Here is a 17468-nt window from a genome sequence, read left to right on the forward strand (position 1 = left end):
AGTGAAATGGATGGAGGACAAAGAAACTGGATCTCTTTTCTTTACCTTTATTCTAAGGAATCTTATCTACCCTTTTAGTCTACATTATTGACTGAGCACCAGTTGGATGTCAAGAATGTACTAGACATGGACGTGCAATGCTAGGTTAGTCAGACGGGGTTGATAATTTAACGTAAGTGACCATGGGACGAGAGGGACGGTGCAGGTGATGACAGACGTGGAGGGAGCCCCTGACCTGGACACGGGGGGGGGGTAATGTGACCCACATTAGAGAAGGGGCAGGAAAGGCTTCTTGGAGAACAAAGTCTGATCTGAAGCCAGAGGTATGAGCAGGGGTCCTGTGGTGACCTGTCTGTGGCCTGCAGGAACACCTTAGCAGATGGAGCGGAGAACCCAGTGAGAGAAACTAAAGGGTGTTCTGTGTGTCTGAACCCACAGTCCGAGGTGAGAGATAAGGGGGAGAGGAAGGGAGGAGTGGGAGGCGGAAGGTGTTACCTGTGGAAAGGGGTTTGGACTGTCCTGAGAGCCCTCTAAGGCTAAGGATGCAGGGGCAGCAGGATAGATGCTGCACTTCAGAAACGTCACCCCGTGGAGCAGGAAACAGGGACGGGAAGTGCTGCTGAAACACAGACAGCCGTTAGGAGATGCTGGAATCCAGGCCAGGGACACCGGTAACCACAGCAACGGGAATGGAGGCACGGGCAGGTCTCTGATGCATTCAGAAGGTGGATCTGTAGGTCTCAAAGAGTGACTGGATGCATGAAGTGAGCCTAAGGACGTCAAGAAGCCTGGAGACAGGAGAGCAATGACAGAAACACGTATGTGAAGGTCAGGCGGCAGGCAGTTCAAATCTTGATTCTCCCACTTAGGATCAAAGGCTGAGTTAATTACCAATAAAAGGGAGACACTGATAAGGACCTACCATGGTTGCTTTGAGGATAAATAAAATACTATGTGTCAGTTTCCTGACAGAGTAAATCTTCAGTAAATTTAGCGATTTCTGAGCCCCTGGTTCCCCATGTTAGGGAGCTGGTTGGATGGAGAGGCTATTCTTCCAGTGTAGCTCTTAGGAGTATGATGGCTACAAGTAACAATTCACTGGATCCGCAGAAGTTGAAACAAATACGGGTTGTTTCTCTTGCATAACCAGAGGACTGGAGGTGGGCAGCTGTTGGCATTCAGTCAGTCAGGACCACTGTCTTTGCAGTTACCCTCAGCTTTTACCTCCTGGTCACAAGATGGCTGCCCCAGTGCCAGGCTCCAGCACCGCATTTAACTTCAAGTCAGGGTGAATGGGAGCCAGACATAAGAGACAGGTCATGATGGGGAACACAGGAGGAGAAGCAGACTTTGGGGGGAAATAATGAACTTGATTTTGAATATACTGAGTTGTAGGTTTCTGTGACATGGTCACATAGAAACAGGTTCACTGGACAGTTGGCTATATTGGTGCAGAATCATGGAAAGACATCTGAGATGGAGGAGGAAGGCTGAGTTCTGCGGGGCAATGCGAGAACCCACAGGAGGAGGCCGTGTGAGCAGAGGGCCAGGGCACGGCTCTGGCACAGAGCAACGGCTCATGGGCGAGGAGAGGCGAGAACGGCCAGAGATGAGAGGCCAGCCAAGGGCATGCCATGTCCCGGATGCCACGGCAGAAGGCAGCTGCATGGTGAAAAGCATCAGGTGCTACATAGAAGCAAGGCGGTGTTAGGGACCTCGCCAAGAGCTTCTCCCATTGTGGGGAGAGAGGCTAGACTGGTTGAAAACCGCAAGGGACACGAGGAAGTGGAAAGAAGAAACGTAAATACTTCTTTTTGTTCTTAGAATTCATATTTAGAGTTCACTTGTACAAGTCTGTTCTCCCTCCCTCCCTCCCTCCCTTTTTTCCTTCCTCCCTTCCTTCCTCTCTTTCTTTCTAAGAAAGATTTTGGTAAGGTCAATTTAGCTTTCTGAAGAGAATCCAGCTGCAGAGTGTTTGATCTTGTGACCTTCTAGGGGTCTCTCCCAGTGCCCTCCAGGGCCGGGGACTGTACCCACCTGCCCACTCCGTGATGGAAACACGGGAGTAAAGCCACCTGACCCGATGGGTTTCGGGAGCCGGCAGGTACGTGTTCACCATAGAGCGCTTCCCAGGACAGAAACGGGCAGTGTCCACGACTGCTGCCCCACGTGACACAAACTGACCCTCCCAGGCTCTGTACCTGAGGGTGTCTTCACGTGGATGGCTGTTGTGGAAGAAAGCGCTTGTCATGGGAAAATAAAGATGCTCTATTTGTATAATCTTGGTAGATTTAAAACACTAAAACGTTTTGGGCCACATAGGAAATCAACATTTAGGTTGGACCATTCAGGTTCAAACACGTGATGAGAGACTATACAGATAAGAAACCTGGAGGCAACAGTGTGTCAGGCTGCCCGACTGTTCCGGCTCAAGAAGTGTCTTTCCTGCTAGGAAGAAAATGAAACACTTATTTAAAGGTAAAACACTCCAAACGGTGCAACAGGCCTACTTCTAAGAATGTGGTTTTCAAGAGGAAATCCTCCCTCCTCCAGCCTTGAAAGACGACTTTTAAGAATACGAAGTTTATAAAAACTAATGTTCTGCTTTTAACTTCTCTTCTTACGCGCTTGGTCGCGTTAAGGTGCAGACTGTAAAGCTCAGAGAAAAAACAAACAAACCCGTTTTAGATCCTTTTGTCTGTTTTCATCTTCAGTGTGGTCATTCTCAAAACACTTATCCTCTGGTCCTGGTCGCTGAGCTCTCAGAGTTCATGTTAGGTGTCTGGCGGCCGGAAGGCTAAAGCCCTCCTGTGTCCTCTGCTATTTATAGAATTATTAAGTGAATGGTTTGCAGTCACTGCTTCTTTTAGGTGCCGGGGGTTTCACCCGTCTGTGCTGGAGAGCTTGTGCTCCGGGCCCCATCTTGCCGCAAAAGGGGACTGTCTCCTGGGCGAGCCTCTCCCCTCCCCGAAGGTGGGCCGAGCGAAGGCGCATGACGCAAGAGTGGGCTGTGTCCCCACCGCTGCGCGCGGGGCCCCGGGGACCAGCGCATTCGCGCGTTTGCAGCACAGGCTCCGCGCGCCCTGCCCGCTGCTGCTCCTGCCCGCCGGCGCCCAGGGGAGCGCGCGCGTCTGCCGCCGCGGCCGCCTCGGGGCTCTGTCCGCTGCCTTCCATCCCTGCTGGCTACCCGGCTCCCGGGACAGGATGGGCACCGGGGATTTTATCTGCATTTCCATGACCGGAGGGGCGCCCTGGGGGTTCCGGCTGCAAGGGGGCAAGGATCAGAAGCAGCCCCTCCAGGTGGCCAAGGTAGGACCCCGGAGAAAGGCGTGGCTCCCTCCGAGCTGTGCCGGAGGGAGGCGCGGATGCAACCTGTTGATGGGAGTTGGGAAGTCCATAGATGAGATTGACGTGGGTGCTGTCGTTGAATTGTTATTTTTAGGACGTTGGGTTTGTTTGTTTCCAGGAAACTTTGGAGGAAAACATAGAGCACATGATATAGGTAATGAAGCAGCCACTGATGGGGGAAAGCGTGTCCTGTGGATCGGTTAATGGGCCCCTCGGACCTCTGGCGACACCTGGGCGCTGTCTGGGAGGCGGCCTTGGAAATTCCAGTTGAGTTTCTGTTTCGGGTCCCCAGGCCTGACTCGGGGAGGAGCAGCGCCCCCGCTCGGCCTCACCAATGGCCAGGCTCACTCCCCTGAAGCGCTGGAACTGACCTTTATCATGCAGCATTCACCAAAGGCCAATTTTGGACAATCATTTTAAAAAGTAGGATGATGTCATAAAGTCTATTGGAAAGAATATGCATTTAAGGATTTGACAAATACATGCAAAAATCCAAGCACTCTGCCCCACCCATTTATGAGTCCACAGCCGGTCAAGCTCTCAGAATAAATTTGATGATACTCAAAATATACCTGCAGCTAATGATGATTTTAAACGTTTTCGATGTTTTGGTTGCCGTGGGATGGCTTGTTTCTTCGCTCCATGTGCTCCCGGTTTGCTGGAGGGGATGTGCTCATGGTCCGGCGGGGACCCAGCTGAAGTAAATGTAACATCCATGAGCAGAAGCAGACTTGTATCTGCTGTTGATACTATAGTGTGGTCCTGAGAGAAAGACCGTGTTTGATGGACTTCCTGTTTTGTACTTACATCAGACATGGAGCTAGGCCTGCATGGAATGTATGGGCCACAGTTTTTCTTCACCTTTGGCTTTATTTTATTGTTTTGTGTAACGTTCACTCTGGGGAGAGAGGGAGTTTCTTTGAAATTTTCTGCTCGCAGGCTTCCATCAGAAAATTCTTTCCCAGCGCGATGGTGGAATCCTGCCACCTAGCGAAAATCTCAGGCAGCAGGAATGCGGCACAAAACCAGAGGTGAAGGGCCTGGTTTACAGAACTGGAATGGTTCTCAGAGTGCCTCAGAGTTCTCCAGGCCCTCCACCCCCCACCGCATCGCCAACCCCCCCTCGTGTTGGGTGAGGAGGGGACCTAGAGGTAATGTCACTGGCGGCAGGACTCCAGGCTGGGACTGGCAGGGAGACTCGAGGGTCCAGTAGGCGTTTAGTCGTTGGGTTTCTCCGGGAGGCAGGGCAGGCAGTACCACATCAAACATGGAGGCCTGACTCTGTGCCTGTAGGATTCCTGAGCCTGGCTTTGTTCTGGGTCGAGAATAGCCGTTGGCCGGCTCCAGGTGCTGAGATTTGGGGTCTAATTCCAGCTCTGATCTAACTTGCAGCTGGGCTTGAGACAAATCTCTTAACCTTTTTGACGTGTGTGTGTGTGTGTGTGTGTGTGTGTGGTGTGTGTGTGGTGTGTAGAGGAAGAGAGACATTTTCAGTGGGGTGGGAAGGGAGGGAAGAAAGGAGGGATTGGGTGGCACCACCGTCGAGGGGCTGTGTTGCTCAGTGTCCTAGTCTGTCCAGCAGTTCAAATGTGGGGACAGACGTTGTTGCTTGAAGCTGTCGTTCCCTGGCGGCTCTTCTGTAGCCAGACCTTAAGAACAGAGTGGTTAATGCGTTTTTGCTGACATCTCAGTGCACTGATCTAGAAGTGGAACCACTGTGTGTGTGGACTTTTTGAAGAGCCAAAGACATTGACGAACCGAGGGTGCTCTGCGGTGTGTCTGTGCTGACAGTGGGGCCAGAGAGGCTGTCGACGGCGTGAGGGTCAAACTTTCAGGCCTGCTCTCCCCCGGGTCATCTTTCTGACCACCCAGACAGTGACTTGTGCTTTTAAAAAGATCACTATTAAAGCACCTGGCCACTTGGCCTTAATTTTTGTGTATGCGTGCATGTGTCTGTGTGTGAGAAAGAGAGAGAGCTACTGTAGTCTAGATTTTAGCATATATAAAAACTGATTGGAGAGCCTTCAAAAGAAGATATAATTATTACTATGGTGTGCCCACCTTTTAAAAATCCATCTTGTCTATTTTTTCCTCTGTTCAAACTTAACTGTATTTGATTTGTATACAGCTTTCAAACTGTATTTGAAAGCTAGGATTTCTTATCCTAGCTTTGCTCGTTGTAGAAAAACCCTTGGAGTAAAGTTGTCATCATTTTCTATGTCATCAAGTCCCTGGCCTCACTGGGGTCACTGCTTTTCACTTAAACATTGAATCAACTTGGTTCCATTCATGGTTTCTCACTGAGGTCAAGGTGAGATGAAGGTCACTGGGCGTTGACCTTCTTCTCTTCCTCGGACTAGCAGGAACTTCTTAGGGCCAAGTTATCTCGATGTGATAAAAGATGAAAGAGACAGGAAGGTTGGGTAGGCGATGGTTGTTAGCCAACGAAATACTCATGGCTTAGAAGCACATGCATGCAATTAATTTGGGAATCGAACAATATATATAATTTCCAAAGACAAAATTTCAGATAGTGCTTGGCTCCTGCTGTTTAAACTGGGAATGCTATCAAGCAGTTCTATAGATAACAACACATTTTTTATTTTTGGCTTATAAACTATCTACTGTTTAGATTTCCATAATCCTGTATAGCATGAAAATCTAACAAGCTAAGATAGCAAGAGAAACACTAATGTTACTGCATATGATTAGAAATTGAATAGCTTTATAATGCCCAATAAATATCTTTCTAGTGACAGGACTAAGTTACCTTTGAGAGGTGTTCAAACATTTTTATTCCTTGGCTAGCACACTAATCTCGTGAATGAACCCCAGCTTTCGAAGGTCACTAACAAAAATCTTAATACTCGTAACTTTTCATTGACATGACAGCCCAAGGCCATAAAATCCTGTTTTGTTTTCAAGAGTAAGTTGAATTTTTAAAAGGCCCAGCTAATTAGTCACATTACCCTGGTTTTAAAATGTTTATGTATCTTTTCATTTGTTTTCTAAACACATGTGACGGGAAGCAAATATTTCCAATAGAGTCATAAGACGGTGCTTGGCCAAGTTCGTCCCCAAGAGATCATCTGCAGAAACAGATTGTCCTGACGTCATTACAGCAGAAAAGCCCATTGTGTGTGCAATTGTCCTTGTGAAAGGCACGCTGGCACTTCACAGGCTCTCCTTTTCGGAGCGTGTATTTACAATACATGGCTCTGTCTCTGAACATGCTCTTGGCAAGTCTCCTCGAAAAATCTTCGTATAAAGAAGTGTGGGGGGGGGGGGAGGAAGGGGGAGAGATTTACAGTATTGCAAACAACATCTTCTGAATAATTCAGAAATAACCTGTGTTTTGAAAATAATGACTAACTACATTTTTACACTGTTTATTCTTTACAATTTCTAAATGTTTTAACATTTAGAAATATAAACTGTAAGCCAAAGTTATAGACCATTATGGTTCTTATTTTTCTATTACTTATTATTATTAAGTGAGAGGAGGGGAGGCAGAGACAGACTCCTGCATACGCCCCGACCCAGATCCACCCGGCAAGCCCACTAGGGGGCGATGCTTTGCCCATCTGGGGGCATTGCTCTGTTTCTCACCAACCCAGCTTTTCTTAGCATCTGAGGCAGAAGCCTCTGGAGCCACCCTCAGTGCCCGGGGCCAACTCGCTCCAATGGAGCCATGGCTGCAGGAGGGAAAGAGACAGAGAGAGAGAGAGAGAGAGAAAGAAAAAGAGAGAGAGAGAAAGAGAGAGAGAGAGAAATGAGAGGGGTAGGGATGGAGAAACAGATGGGTGCTTCTCCTGTGTGTCCTCACTGGGAATTGAACCTGGGACTTCCACATGCAGGGCCGATGCTCTACCACTGTGCTAACTGGCCAGCACCTCTATTATATTTTAATTCAAAGTTTCAAATAATTGTTTCTTAAAACTAAAATGACAAATTATGGTTACCCATATAGTATGAGGCAGAAGTGGACTTAATGATTCTTACCTACTACTGTGTATTCTCTCTTTAAAACTTTGAATAAAAATGTGTTATTTAGGCAAAACACAGTCAACTAACATAATTCTTACCCCTTAGATCAGGGGTCGGGAACCTATGGCTCGAGAGCCAGATGTGGCTCTTTTGATGGCTGCATCTGGCTCGCAGACAAATCTTTAATTAAAAAAAATAGTAACGTTAAAAATATAAAACATGACCCTGGCTGTTTGGTTCAGTGGTAGAGCGTTGGCCTGGCGTGCAGGAGTCCCAGGTTCGATTCCCAGCCAGGGCACACAGGAGACGCACTCATCTGCTTCTCCACCCCTTCCCCTTCTCCTTCCTCTCTGTCTCTCTCTTCCCCTCCTGCAGCCAAGGCTCCATTGGAGCAAAGTTGGCCCGGGCACTGAGGATGGCACCATGGCCTCTGCCTCAGGTGCTAGAATGGCTCTGGTTGCAATAGAGCAACGGCCCAGATGGGCAGAGCATCTCCCCCTGGTGGGCATGGCGGGTGGATCCCAGTTGGGCGCATGCAGGAGTCTGTCTGACTGCCTCCCCATTTCCAACTTCAGAAAAATACAAAAAAATAAAAAATATATATATATAAAACATTCTCATGTGTTACAATCCATTTCCTACTGCTCATGTTCATGGTTGCGGGTGGCTGGAGCCAATCACAGCTGTCCTCTGGGACAACACCAAATTTTTATTGGATAATGTGTAACATACACAGGTCATTGTATGGCTCTCACGGAATTACATTTTAAAATATGTGGCATTTATGGCTCTCTCAGCCAAAAAAGGTTCCCAACCCCTGCCTTAGCTCCATCAAGGAGGTTTCTAAAATGTTTCAAATAAAATGACTACAGAAGCATTTTCTATAGGGGAAACAAAGATTTTAATGTGTTTGGTTTGAATGTATATATTTGAGGATAAGTGCTCCCTAAGATGTACGGAAAGCACTCACATCTTTATAGGAAAATAGGACACTTAATTTGTTATTGATTTTTGAGCACTAACTTGGTAAAAATTCTAAAACAGCTGTGCTTACAGAAGTCAGTGCAGCCTAGCTGAATCTATTATACAGATGTTATATAAAATCTTTGTTTGGGAATTGGACATTTTAAGACAGATCACTCTTGAGGGACAATGGGATAAAATGAAGGCATGAACTTTGCCACGGTCTGGTCATAGCACAGAATGCAACATCCTTTACCAGCCCCTTGTCGTGTGCCGGGGAACATTCCAAGTTCTTCGTGGGTATTCTCTCTTCAAACGATTCCGCAAAGGAAAAACGCCCTCATTTTAGAGATGAGGACATCTAGGCAGAGAAACACTAGGTTACCCGCCGAAGGTCATAGAATACAGTAGATTCCATGGCAGGTCTGACTTCTCCTTCTGCGTTGGCAGAAACAGGTGCCCAGAGGATACACGCAGGCTAACGTGGTCCCGAAAATGGAGTTTTGAAAAAAACACCATGGTCTGCATGCAGATCTGACTTAATCAGTCAGGGGAGCCCCTGGGCACCCAGAGGTGACTGGCATGTGGTCAAGATTGGAATCATCACTGTGGAAAGTGGGGGTCACATATGTCCCCCCAGGGCTTCCTGACCAGTGGAGGCACTCCCCTGCAGCTCCTTCCCCCAGGGAAGTCAGGTGAGGACCAGGGAGGGGTGAGCATTGTCCTGCCCTGATTGTAAGCAGTGGGGGGACTTGCCCTGTCTGAAGCCAAGGTGGGTGTGGGTGGGGCATGGGGAAGGAGGGGTGCTGGGAAGCTCAGAGACGACCACTGGGAGGCCTGGCAGTTCATCCCTGGGGATGCCCTCTTTGTCGGGGCAGTTGCTGGTCTGCCTGGTGCCCATTTGAACCGTGGGATGGAGAGGGGGCAGAATAAAACCGGAGAGAGATACAGGGGAAGGCAGGGAAAGATACAGAGAACGCACAGCACCTTGTCTGTTCGGTAAAGCAAGGATCCCTGCCTTTTCCTTGGATGAAGGACTGTCCCAGAAACTGGCTAGACTTGAGCCATCATGCCAGTACCCTGCCCCCACAGGCCAAGCTCTTATGGGCTGGCGCTGGCAGGAAGTAAACTGGCATTGCGAGGAACTCCAGGGGGTTTGGAAGGGACATAAAGGAATTGGGCAAGAGCCTTATTTCCTATAGAAGGAAGCTGTGGGGTGGCACGCTCTCCAGAGCTCCTAGGAGGAACCCCATGAGTGCCCAGCATTTGGATACCAGCACAGAGAGGACAGTGATGGCCACTCATCGTTAACTGGAGAGAAATGCCCCTCATTCATTTTCATTCACAGATAAATATGTCAGATTTACCCCTCCCTCTCCAGCCTTACCTCCTGCCATCAACCTGGGGGGAGGGAGTTTGAGGTGGTAAGAAGCAGACCACACCATCCTTCTCACCCAAAGCCTGAGTCCCAAACCTCGCCACGGATCTTAGGGAGAGAGTTTAGCATCAGGCAGGAGATTGAAACTGGGATTGGACTTGACTGTTTGAATAACCAAGAGCCACCAGAAAATGCATGCAACCCGACCAACGTACTATTAAGGGAGGGCCTTGACTTGGTCAGATCATGGTTGAAATCAGTTGATGGGAGAAATAAAACCATTTCGTGTTTCTAACTGAGTGGGTTTGACATGTCTCAGAAAAATCAGTTACATCACACAGGTTCCTGTGATCAGTCATATGAACTGGATGTTAGCTGTGGAAGTTTATCACCCACCCACATGACTTCCATTGGTGGTCATGTTGAAGTGACGTTTCTCAGCTGAATGAAAAACTACTTAGAATCACAGCTGGGCTTTGGGCTTCACAAGAAATGTAAACCACACTTTCTTCTTCTTCATCTTCTTTTGTTGAACGTGAGCCAGCACTTGAATAACCTAGGATGTTCTGTGCTCTTAGGCAGATGCACACACATTCAGTTTGTCTAGGGAGCTGTTTCTAGAACGTTCTGTCAGAGTCTAAAGCCCTCATGTTAAAAGTAAGTATGCGGGGCTTTTATTTGGACATTAAACTAAAGTGATTGTTGTTTTTAAAAATGTCATATTGCAAATCCTGGAAGTCAGCAGGTAATAGCATGGTGACATTTGCGTCATACCTAACTAGATAACTTTTGCATATTTTTCATGGTAATAGTTTTAAAAAGCAGATTTGCTTCCAAAACAATTTCACCTGCCTCTGTCAGTTCATGTGTTCAAGAATATAAGCTAATTTACATATTTAACTAAAAGTACGTCACCTGTGTGTACCTTTCACTCATCCAGGTGCATTAACATCTGTTATCCCTTTGATACCAGCTGGTACACAAAGTTTGATTACTCTCAGCTTAAAGATTAAAAACCAAAAAACAAACTGATCCCCAAAAAAAATAACTTGCAAAAAAAAATATATATATATCTATATGCAAAGTCAATATAACTCTTTCCCACTCACAGGGGCATCACGCCACCCTCTGCGTCAGATCGAGGCGGGGAACAGGCTTAGTCACGCTGACATGGCAGGGGCTTCAGACGGATAAAATAGACTCTCACCAAATCGAGGCCTCAGCAGCCCTTACAGGCGTCCCCAAACTATGGCCCGTGGGCCGCATGCGGCCCCCTGAGGCCATTTATCCGCCCCCCCCCCCCCCCGCCGCACTTCTGGAAGGGGCATCTCTTTCATTGGTGGTCAGTGAGAGGAGCACTGAATGTGGCGGCCCTCCAACGGTCTGAGGGACAGTGAACTGGCTCCCTGTGTAAAAAGTTTGGGGACCCCTGTAATGTCTTCTTTGAGAGGCCCCCAGGGGAATGCCTCTCCCAGCTCGTGGCCAGTGGGAGATGAGACTGGAAAGGGACACAGTGTACTTGTCAATAGACCTGAGACCAATCTGGACTCCAGGACGTGTGTGTGCCGTGTCTGTGCTCACGGATGCACGATGAAACCTAAGACCAGGAGGCTCTCTGTAAAAGGAAGCAGAGAATTCCCTTAAGAGCTCCATTAAATAAATAACTCTAGCGAGTCAACAGCGGTCGGTCATGGAGTTAAAAACCTCATGTGAGAACCAAGGTGACATCGCTGTTTGCGGGGCGATTGGGAGTGGGGGGGGTGTTCCACTGTTTGGCCACCTCAGTGAGGATGTATTTATAGTGTTGAATTATCTTAGATGCTTTATTTTTCTGAATTATCTACCCTTTTTTTCTTTTTAAAGAGCAGAGGTGGAGAGATTCTCAAAGAAAAAAAAATGTGTTTGGGCCCTGGCCAGTTGGCTCAGCGGTAGAGTGTTGGCCTGGCGTGTGGAAGTTCTGGGTTTGATTCCCGGCCAGGGCACACAGGAGAAGCGCCCATATGCTTCTCCACCCTTCTCCCTCTCTTTCCTCTCTGTCTCTCTCTTCCTCTCCCACAGCCAAGGCTCCATTGGAGCAAAGTTGGCCTGGGCGCTAAGGATGGCTCCATGGCCTCTGCCTCAGGCACTAGAATGGCTCCAATTGCAACGGAGCAATGCCTCAGATGGACAGAGCATTACTCCCTGATGGGCATGCTGGGTGGATCCCAGTCGGGCACATGCGGGAGTCTGTCTGACTGCCTCCCCACTTCTAACTTAGGAAAAATACAAAAAATAAAATAAAATAAAATAAAAAATGTGTTTGTAGTCATCATGAAATCCTTGGTGCATGGCGGGTCCTTGGCAATGGCGGGCAGGGTCTTGGCGTGCCAATGGTCTGGATATTGTTTTTGGGAACTACAATGTAAACGGGGTGTGTTTCAGATAAATGTACTAAGAAATGTGGTGGACTCACCATTTGAAATGTGGTGAATGAAAGATTGGTTCTTGATAAAGCAATAAAGAGCTGTTTCCCCGTCCATTGGTCTTTGGTCCCTGTGACCTACCTTCCTGGGTCCTGGGACATGCTGAGTGCGTGTTCCTGGACAGAATGGAGCCTTTGCATCCCGTGTGACTCTCCCTCGGTGGTCCGCCGCCCTTGACCCTCTTCCTCCGCCCATGTCTCTGTTAGCACAGCTGACCTGGCTTGCATTTCACCTTTGTAGGGCACAGATTATTTTCTAGGGAAGACACCTGTGAGAAAGAGTCCGTGAGTCTCATTTACCCCCAACATCTCGTTGCCTTGAACAGTGCCTTGTGGAGAGAAGGCTATTCCAGAAACTCACGTATCCTGTGTGCTGGGAGCCAGGCACCTCTTTAATAGCCTTCTGGGCATGAGGAGGGAGCCCCTGGGGCATGACCCCTACTACGTGAGATTCCCCCACAGGGGCACAACGGGTAAGTGGCTGCCTGGGGTCCCCTGGGTGGGCAGGGCCAGATGCCTGGAGAGTCTGGCTCCCGGGTTTGTGTTCTGTACAAATCTACACACGACAGCTGCACGCGGCACTGTAGTTTGAGCAGCAGTTAAGGAGGAGAGAAGATCCTAAACAGACCATGGCGGAGAGATTTCCGAGGTTCCCATTGATTTCTCCTGTTCTGACCCTAGGTGTACCTTCACGAATTTAAACTGGTGTCAAATCAGTTCATGTGAAACTTTTATTTCCAGAAGAAATGCTTTAGAAAGTGAAATAGAAACGCTAGAAACTTTCAAGTTGGTTAGAGCATTGCCCAGATATGCTAGGGTAGCCAGTTGTCGGCAGCCAATGAGTGTATGGAGGGGCAGAGCAACACATCTCTCTCTCTCTCTCTCTCTCTCTCTCTCTCTCTTCCTCTCTCTTTCTTCCTCTCTCTCTCTCTTCCTCTCTCTTTCTTCCTCTCTCTCTCTCCCTTCCTCTCTCTCTCTCCCCCTTCCTCTCTCTCTCTCTCCTTTCATCTCTCCTTTTCTCTCTCTCCCCCTTCCTCTCTCTCTCTCCCCCTTCCTCTCTCTCTCTCCCCCTTCCTCTCTCCCCCCTTCCTCTCTCTCCCCCTTCCTCTCTCTCCCCCTTCCTCTCTCTCTCCCCTTCCTCTCTCTCTCCCCCTTCCTCTCGCTCCCCCTTCCTCTCTCTCTTTTCCTCTCTCTCTCTCCCCCTTCTTCTCTCTCCCCCTTCCTCTCTCTCTCCCTTTCTCTCTCTCTCCCCCTTCCTCTCGCTCCCCCTTCCTCTCTCTCTTTTCCTCTCTCTCTCTCCCCCTTCTTCTCTCTCCCCCTTCCTCTCTCTCTCCCTTTCTCTCTCTCTCCCTCCATTCCTCTCTCTCTCACTCCCTTCCTCTCTCTCTCCCTTCCTCTCTCTCACTCCCTTCTCTCTTCCTCCCTTCCTCTCTCTCTCTCCCTTCCTCTCTCTCTCCATCCATTCCTCTCTCTCTCCCTTCCTCTCTCTTCCTCCTTTCCTCTCTCTCCCTCCATTCCTCTCTCTCCCTTCCTCTCTCTCCCTCCCTTCCTCTCTCTCCCTCCATTCCTCTCTCTCCCCCTTGCTCTCTCTCCCCCTTTCTCTCTCTCCCTTCCTCTCTCTCTCCCTTCCTCTCTCTCTCCCCCTTCCTCTCTCTCTCCCTCCCTTCCTCTCTCTCTCTCCCTTCCTCTCTCTCTCCCTTCCTCTCTCTCTCCCTCTATTCCTCTCTCTTCCTCCCTTCCTCTCTCTCTCACTCCCTTCCTCTCTCTTCCTCCCTTCCTCTCTCTCTCACTCCCTTCTTCTCTCTTCCTCCCTTCCTCTCTCTCTCCCTCCATTCCTCTCTCTCCCCCTTCCTCTCTCTCTCCCTTCCTCTCTTTCATAATTCTGTCTTCTGAAGGATAGTTCTTCTTGGATTTCCTCTTTATAAAACTTCCCATGTTGTCTTTTTTTTTTTTTAATTTTTTATTTATTCATTTTAGAGAGGAGAGAGAGAGGGAGAGAGAAAGACAGAGGGGAGGAGCTGGAAGCATCAACTCCCATATGTGCCTTGACCAGGCAAGCCCAGGGTTTCGAACCGGCGACCTCAGCATTTCCAGGTCGACGCTTTATCCACTGCACCACCACAGGTCAGGCCCCCATGTTGTCTTTCAAGTAGGGCATGCTACTTTATCTTTGAAGGAAATCGTGTCTAGCAGGAGGACCATTTTGGAGAATTCTGTCATGTGGGTTAAGACGCAGTACAGGTGAACATATCAGAGGGGTGGGAGCTGGGTACTGCCTTTCTCCTTCCTCAGGGTCCCCACTGTCCCTTCCTCTGTGTGCTGCTGCCATGGCCCTGGCCCAGGCCTCAGCGCTGTCTCTTCGATGAGGACACTGGCCTTTCCACTGTCCCCTGGCCTGAGGTTTCATATTCCTCAGGTCCATGCCACAGAGAGCTGCCAGAGAGATTTCTCTAAATCACCTGTTATATCACTGCTTAAAATACTTCAAAGTGTCCCCATCACAGTCATCAAAATAGCCGTGCGGTTTATGGAAGCTTGTTCTGCATAGACAGGGAAGCGCTCTGAGAGCTTTGCCCCCACAGAGGAGGAGACTGAGACCAGAGAGCATGAGGGAGTCACTGGGATCATGCAGCTGGCGGGGTCAGGACAGGGGTCATCACTCTGGTGCCCAAGCCCGTGCTCTGAATGACCCCGACGCCGGGGCATGTTCCCAGGCTCACAGCCTGTGTGGCGTGCACAGCTTCGGGAGCTGGTCCCTGCCGCACCATCCAGCCCTGTCCCCCCTTTTCCTGCGGATATGCGCTCAGCCCCTGGGAAACTCCCAAAGGCGGCATCCTCCCTTCTGTGGAGACCTTCGGCTGACTGACCCCATGGCCCGCTCTGGGGGACTCTGCTCAGAGTCAGGACCCCAGGAGGTTGACCTCAGTTTCTGGTGGGAGGTGACCGTTTGCTTTGCTGTGTCACACACAGCAGTCCTTCTGCTCCCTCAGGCCACTGCCTACGGAGGCTCCGGTCTGCTCGCTCCATTAGACCAGTGAGCTGCGGAGGTTTGGGTACTGTTACATTGTTGTATAGATAATGTTACATAGCATAATTTTGAGCATATATATGTATCTACACATCTACATACACAGAATGCTCAGAATTCTTACATATAACAATGTAATGTCTAGGAAATGAAATAAATGGAATATATAGACTATCTATTAATACTGTGCAAATAGTTTATGTCTAGTATACTACCTATTAAAAAGTTAGAAAAAATAAAGATAAAAGACGCAACATTTTTAAATGAATTTTTATTTTACTCAGATGGCAGGCGGAGTCTTTTTAGTCCCTGACCAGAAGGGGTTTTTTGTTTGTTTGTTTGTTTGTTTTTTGTTGTTGTTTCTAGTGGGTACCATGTGATTGGCAGACTCTATAATTTTGACTATCTTGTTATGACCCCAGCTGGCACAGTGATTCAGAGGTCTAGTGAAATGTTAATTCATTGCAATACCTGTCTCTAAAGACGGGCGTGGTTGGGAGGGTCCCTCCCTGCACAGGGGCGGCCCCACCATGGGGAACAGTGTCGCCAGCTGCACATCCGTCTTTGTGCCCGTGAACCAACATTGCCTACCTGTGTCGTGACTTGACAGGTGGAGTTCCGTCTTCCTTCAAGTCCACTCTCTGTGCTAACAGAGTAATTGGAATAGGCTGCCTTCTTACGTTTTAGCGTTAAAATCCCGCCGATTACGTTTTGTTCCAAAGATGTGAAAAGCAGTTAGAAAGTATTTTCCAGTGAAGACCATAGATAGACAGGACGTTTTAAAGAACAACACAAGGACTGTCCAGTAGGAAAGGTACATAGTGACGGGAGCACTTGGAACAGCTCTTCAACATCTTCTGTTTCCTTCATTGCCTCTGTAAGTCACTTTCAAAGCTACCAATTGTTAGGGGTTCTGCTGTGTTTGTTATTCTAAAATATATGCCAGGTAACTGATGGCTGAGAGCACTTGGTCATTTCAGAAAAGGTGTCAACAAATGTGTCATATTTATTTGTCTGTTAATAAAACTGGGAGATACCCTTGAGTTCTGCAAACCCCCCCCCCCTTTTTTTTAGTGTGTGTGTGTGTGGGAGCAGACAGGGACAGACACACAAGAAGAGAGAGAGATTAGAAGTATTAACTTGTAGTTGTGTCACTTTAGTTGTTCATTGGGGGGAACTCAAGCTTAGCCAGTGGCCCCTGGCTCAAGCCAACAACCTTGGGCTTCAAGCCAGTGACCTTGGACTTCAAGACAGTGACCTTGGGCTCCTATCAGTGACCCCACGCTCAAGCCGGCAACCTCAGGGTTTCGAACCTGGGAGCTGGGAGCTCAGCGTCCCTGGTTTACGTTCTATCTACTTTGCCACCACCGGTCACGCCTCCTTTGTTTTAAATTCTGTCAAGTTTGAAATCAAGTATTGCCTGACTTTACCCTTTTTTGAAAAAAAAAAATATCTGGAAGTTTCTCACGTGATGACTGCTTCATTATTAAACACCCTTTCAGTCCTGACTGCTTTACAGGGACGCGAGCTGAGACCTCAGGCCACAAGGCAAAGTTCCTCTCTGACAAAGTGGGTTTTACCCGCATTCCAAAGAGTCTTCCTGGGAGTTTTGAGTATTTTACCTGCCTGTCACTTACGATGAGACAGGAACGGTCTTTGTCTCACAGCCTGGCTGATGGAGGTTTCCATAGGAACGTGGGGAAAAGTCAAGTCTGCCATATTCTTCTCGTGAGCTTGTGATGTGTTACCTTGTATTAAAAGCTTCTTTTCAGGCGTGTTTTCAAGGTTGTGTCATTTTGTAAGAGTTAAGACCAGATAATAACAGGGAAATTCACTTATCCAAGGACCGTAAAACATAAGATATGGCAACACCATGTTGAGGAGGTCCCCTGCTGGGGGGGTCACCTGAAGTATGAAATTGATGACTGTCTGGACCAGGAGACATGTCAGTTCACATATTAACATAGACGACACATTATCAGTGCTCATTTCCTTTTCGCAGGGGCTCCAGTGGTCTTGGCAGGTAAGCCGGGGAGCCTTCCAGGCACGGGGTACTCCCAGTATAGAAGGGCCCTGGGCCAGAGGCGTGCCGTGCAGGTCCAAGGACCGCAAAGACGCCAGTGTAGCCAGGACGTATCTCCGTGAGGAATTGCTCCAAGAAGTCCTGTCTTTCCCAGTGAAAAACTGTCTCCCCTGGGGCCCCTGACCATGCGTCGTGTCCCCAACGTGAGACAGTTAACAAACTGGGTCCAGGAGCGGTCCTCTTCATCCATGGCAGCTCCTGTGACAGTGGCAGGTTCCTG

At 48.7% G+C, this 17468-nt stretch overlaps 1 protein-coding gene across 1 annotated transcript in view; it reads left to right on the top strand.

Moving 5' to 3' along the window:
* The first annotated feature begins 3064 nt into the window (after positions 1-3064).
* Positions 3065-17468, top strand: part of SYNPO2 (synaptopodin 2) — a 130501-nt gene continuing 116097 nt past the window's right edge. The window contains exon 1 of the mRNA XM_066384356.1: positions 3065-3309. Within this exon, the coding sequence (XP_066240453.1) occupies positions 3205-3309 (105 nt within the window). The 5' untranslated portion in view covers positions 3065-3204. The remainder of the gene's footprint in view (positions 3310-17468) is intronic.

The sequence above is a fragment of the Saccopteryx leptura genome, chromosome 1, assembly GCF_036850995.1.
Source record: "Saccopteryx leptura isolate mSacLep1 chromosome 1, mSacLep1_pri_phased_curated, whole genome shotgun sequence".
Classification (NCBI taxonomy): Eukaryota; Metazoa; Chordata; class Mammalia; order Chiroptera; family Emballonuridae; genus Saccopteryx; species Saccopteryx leptura.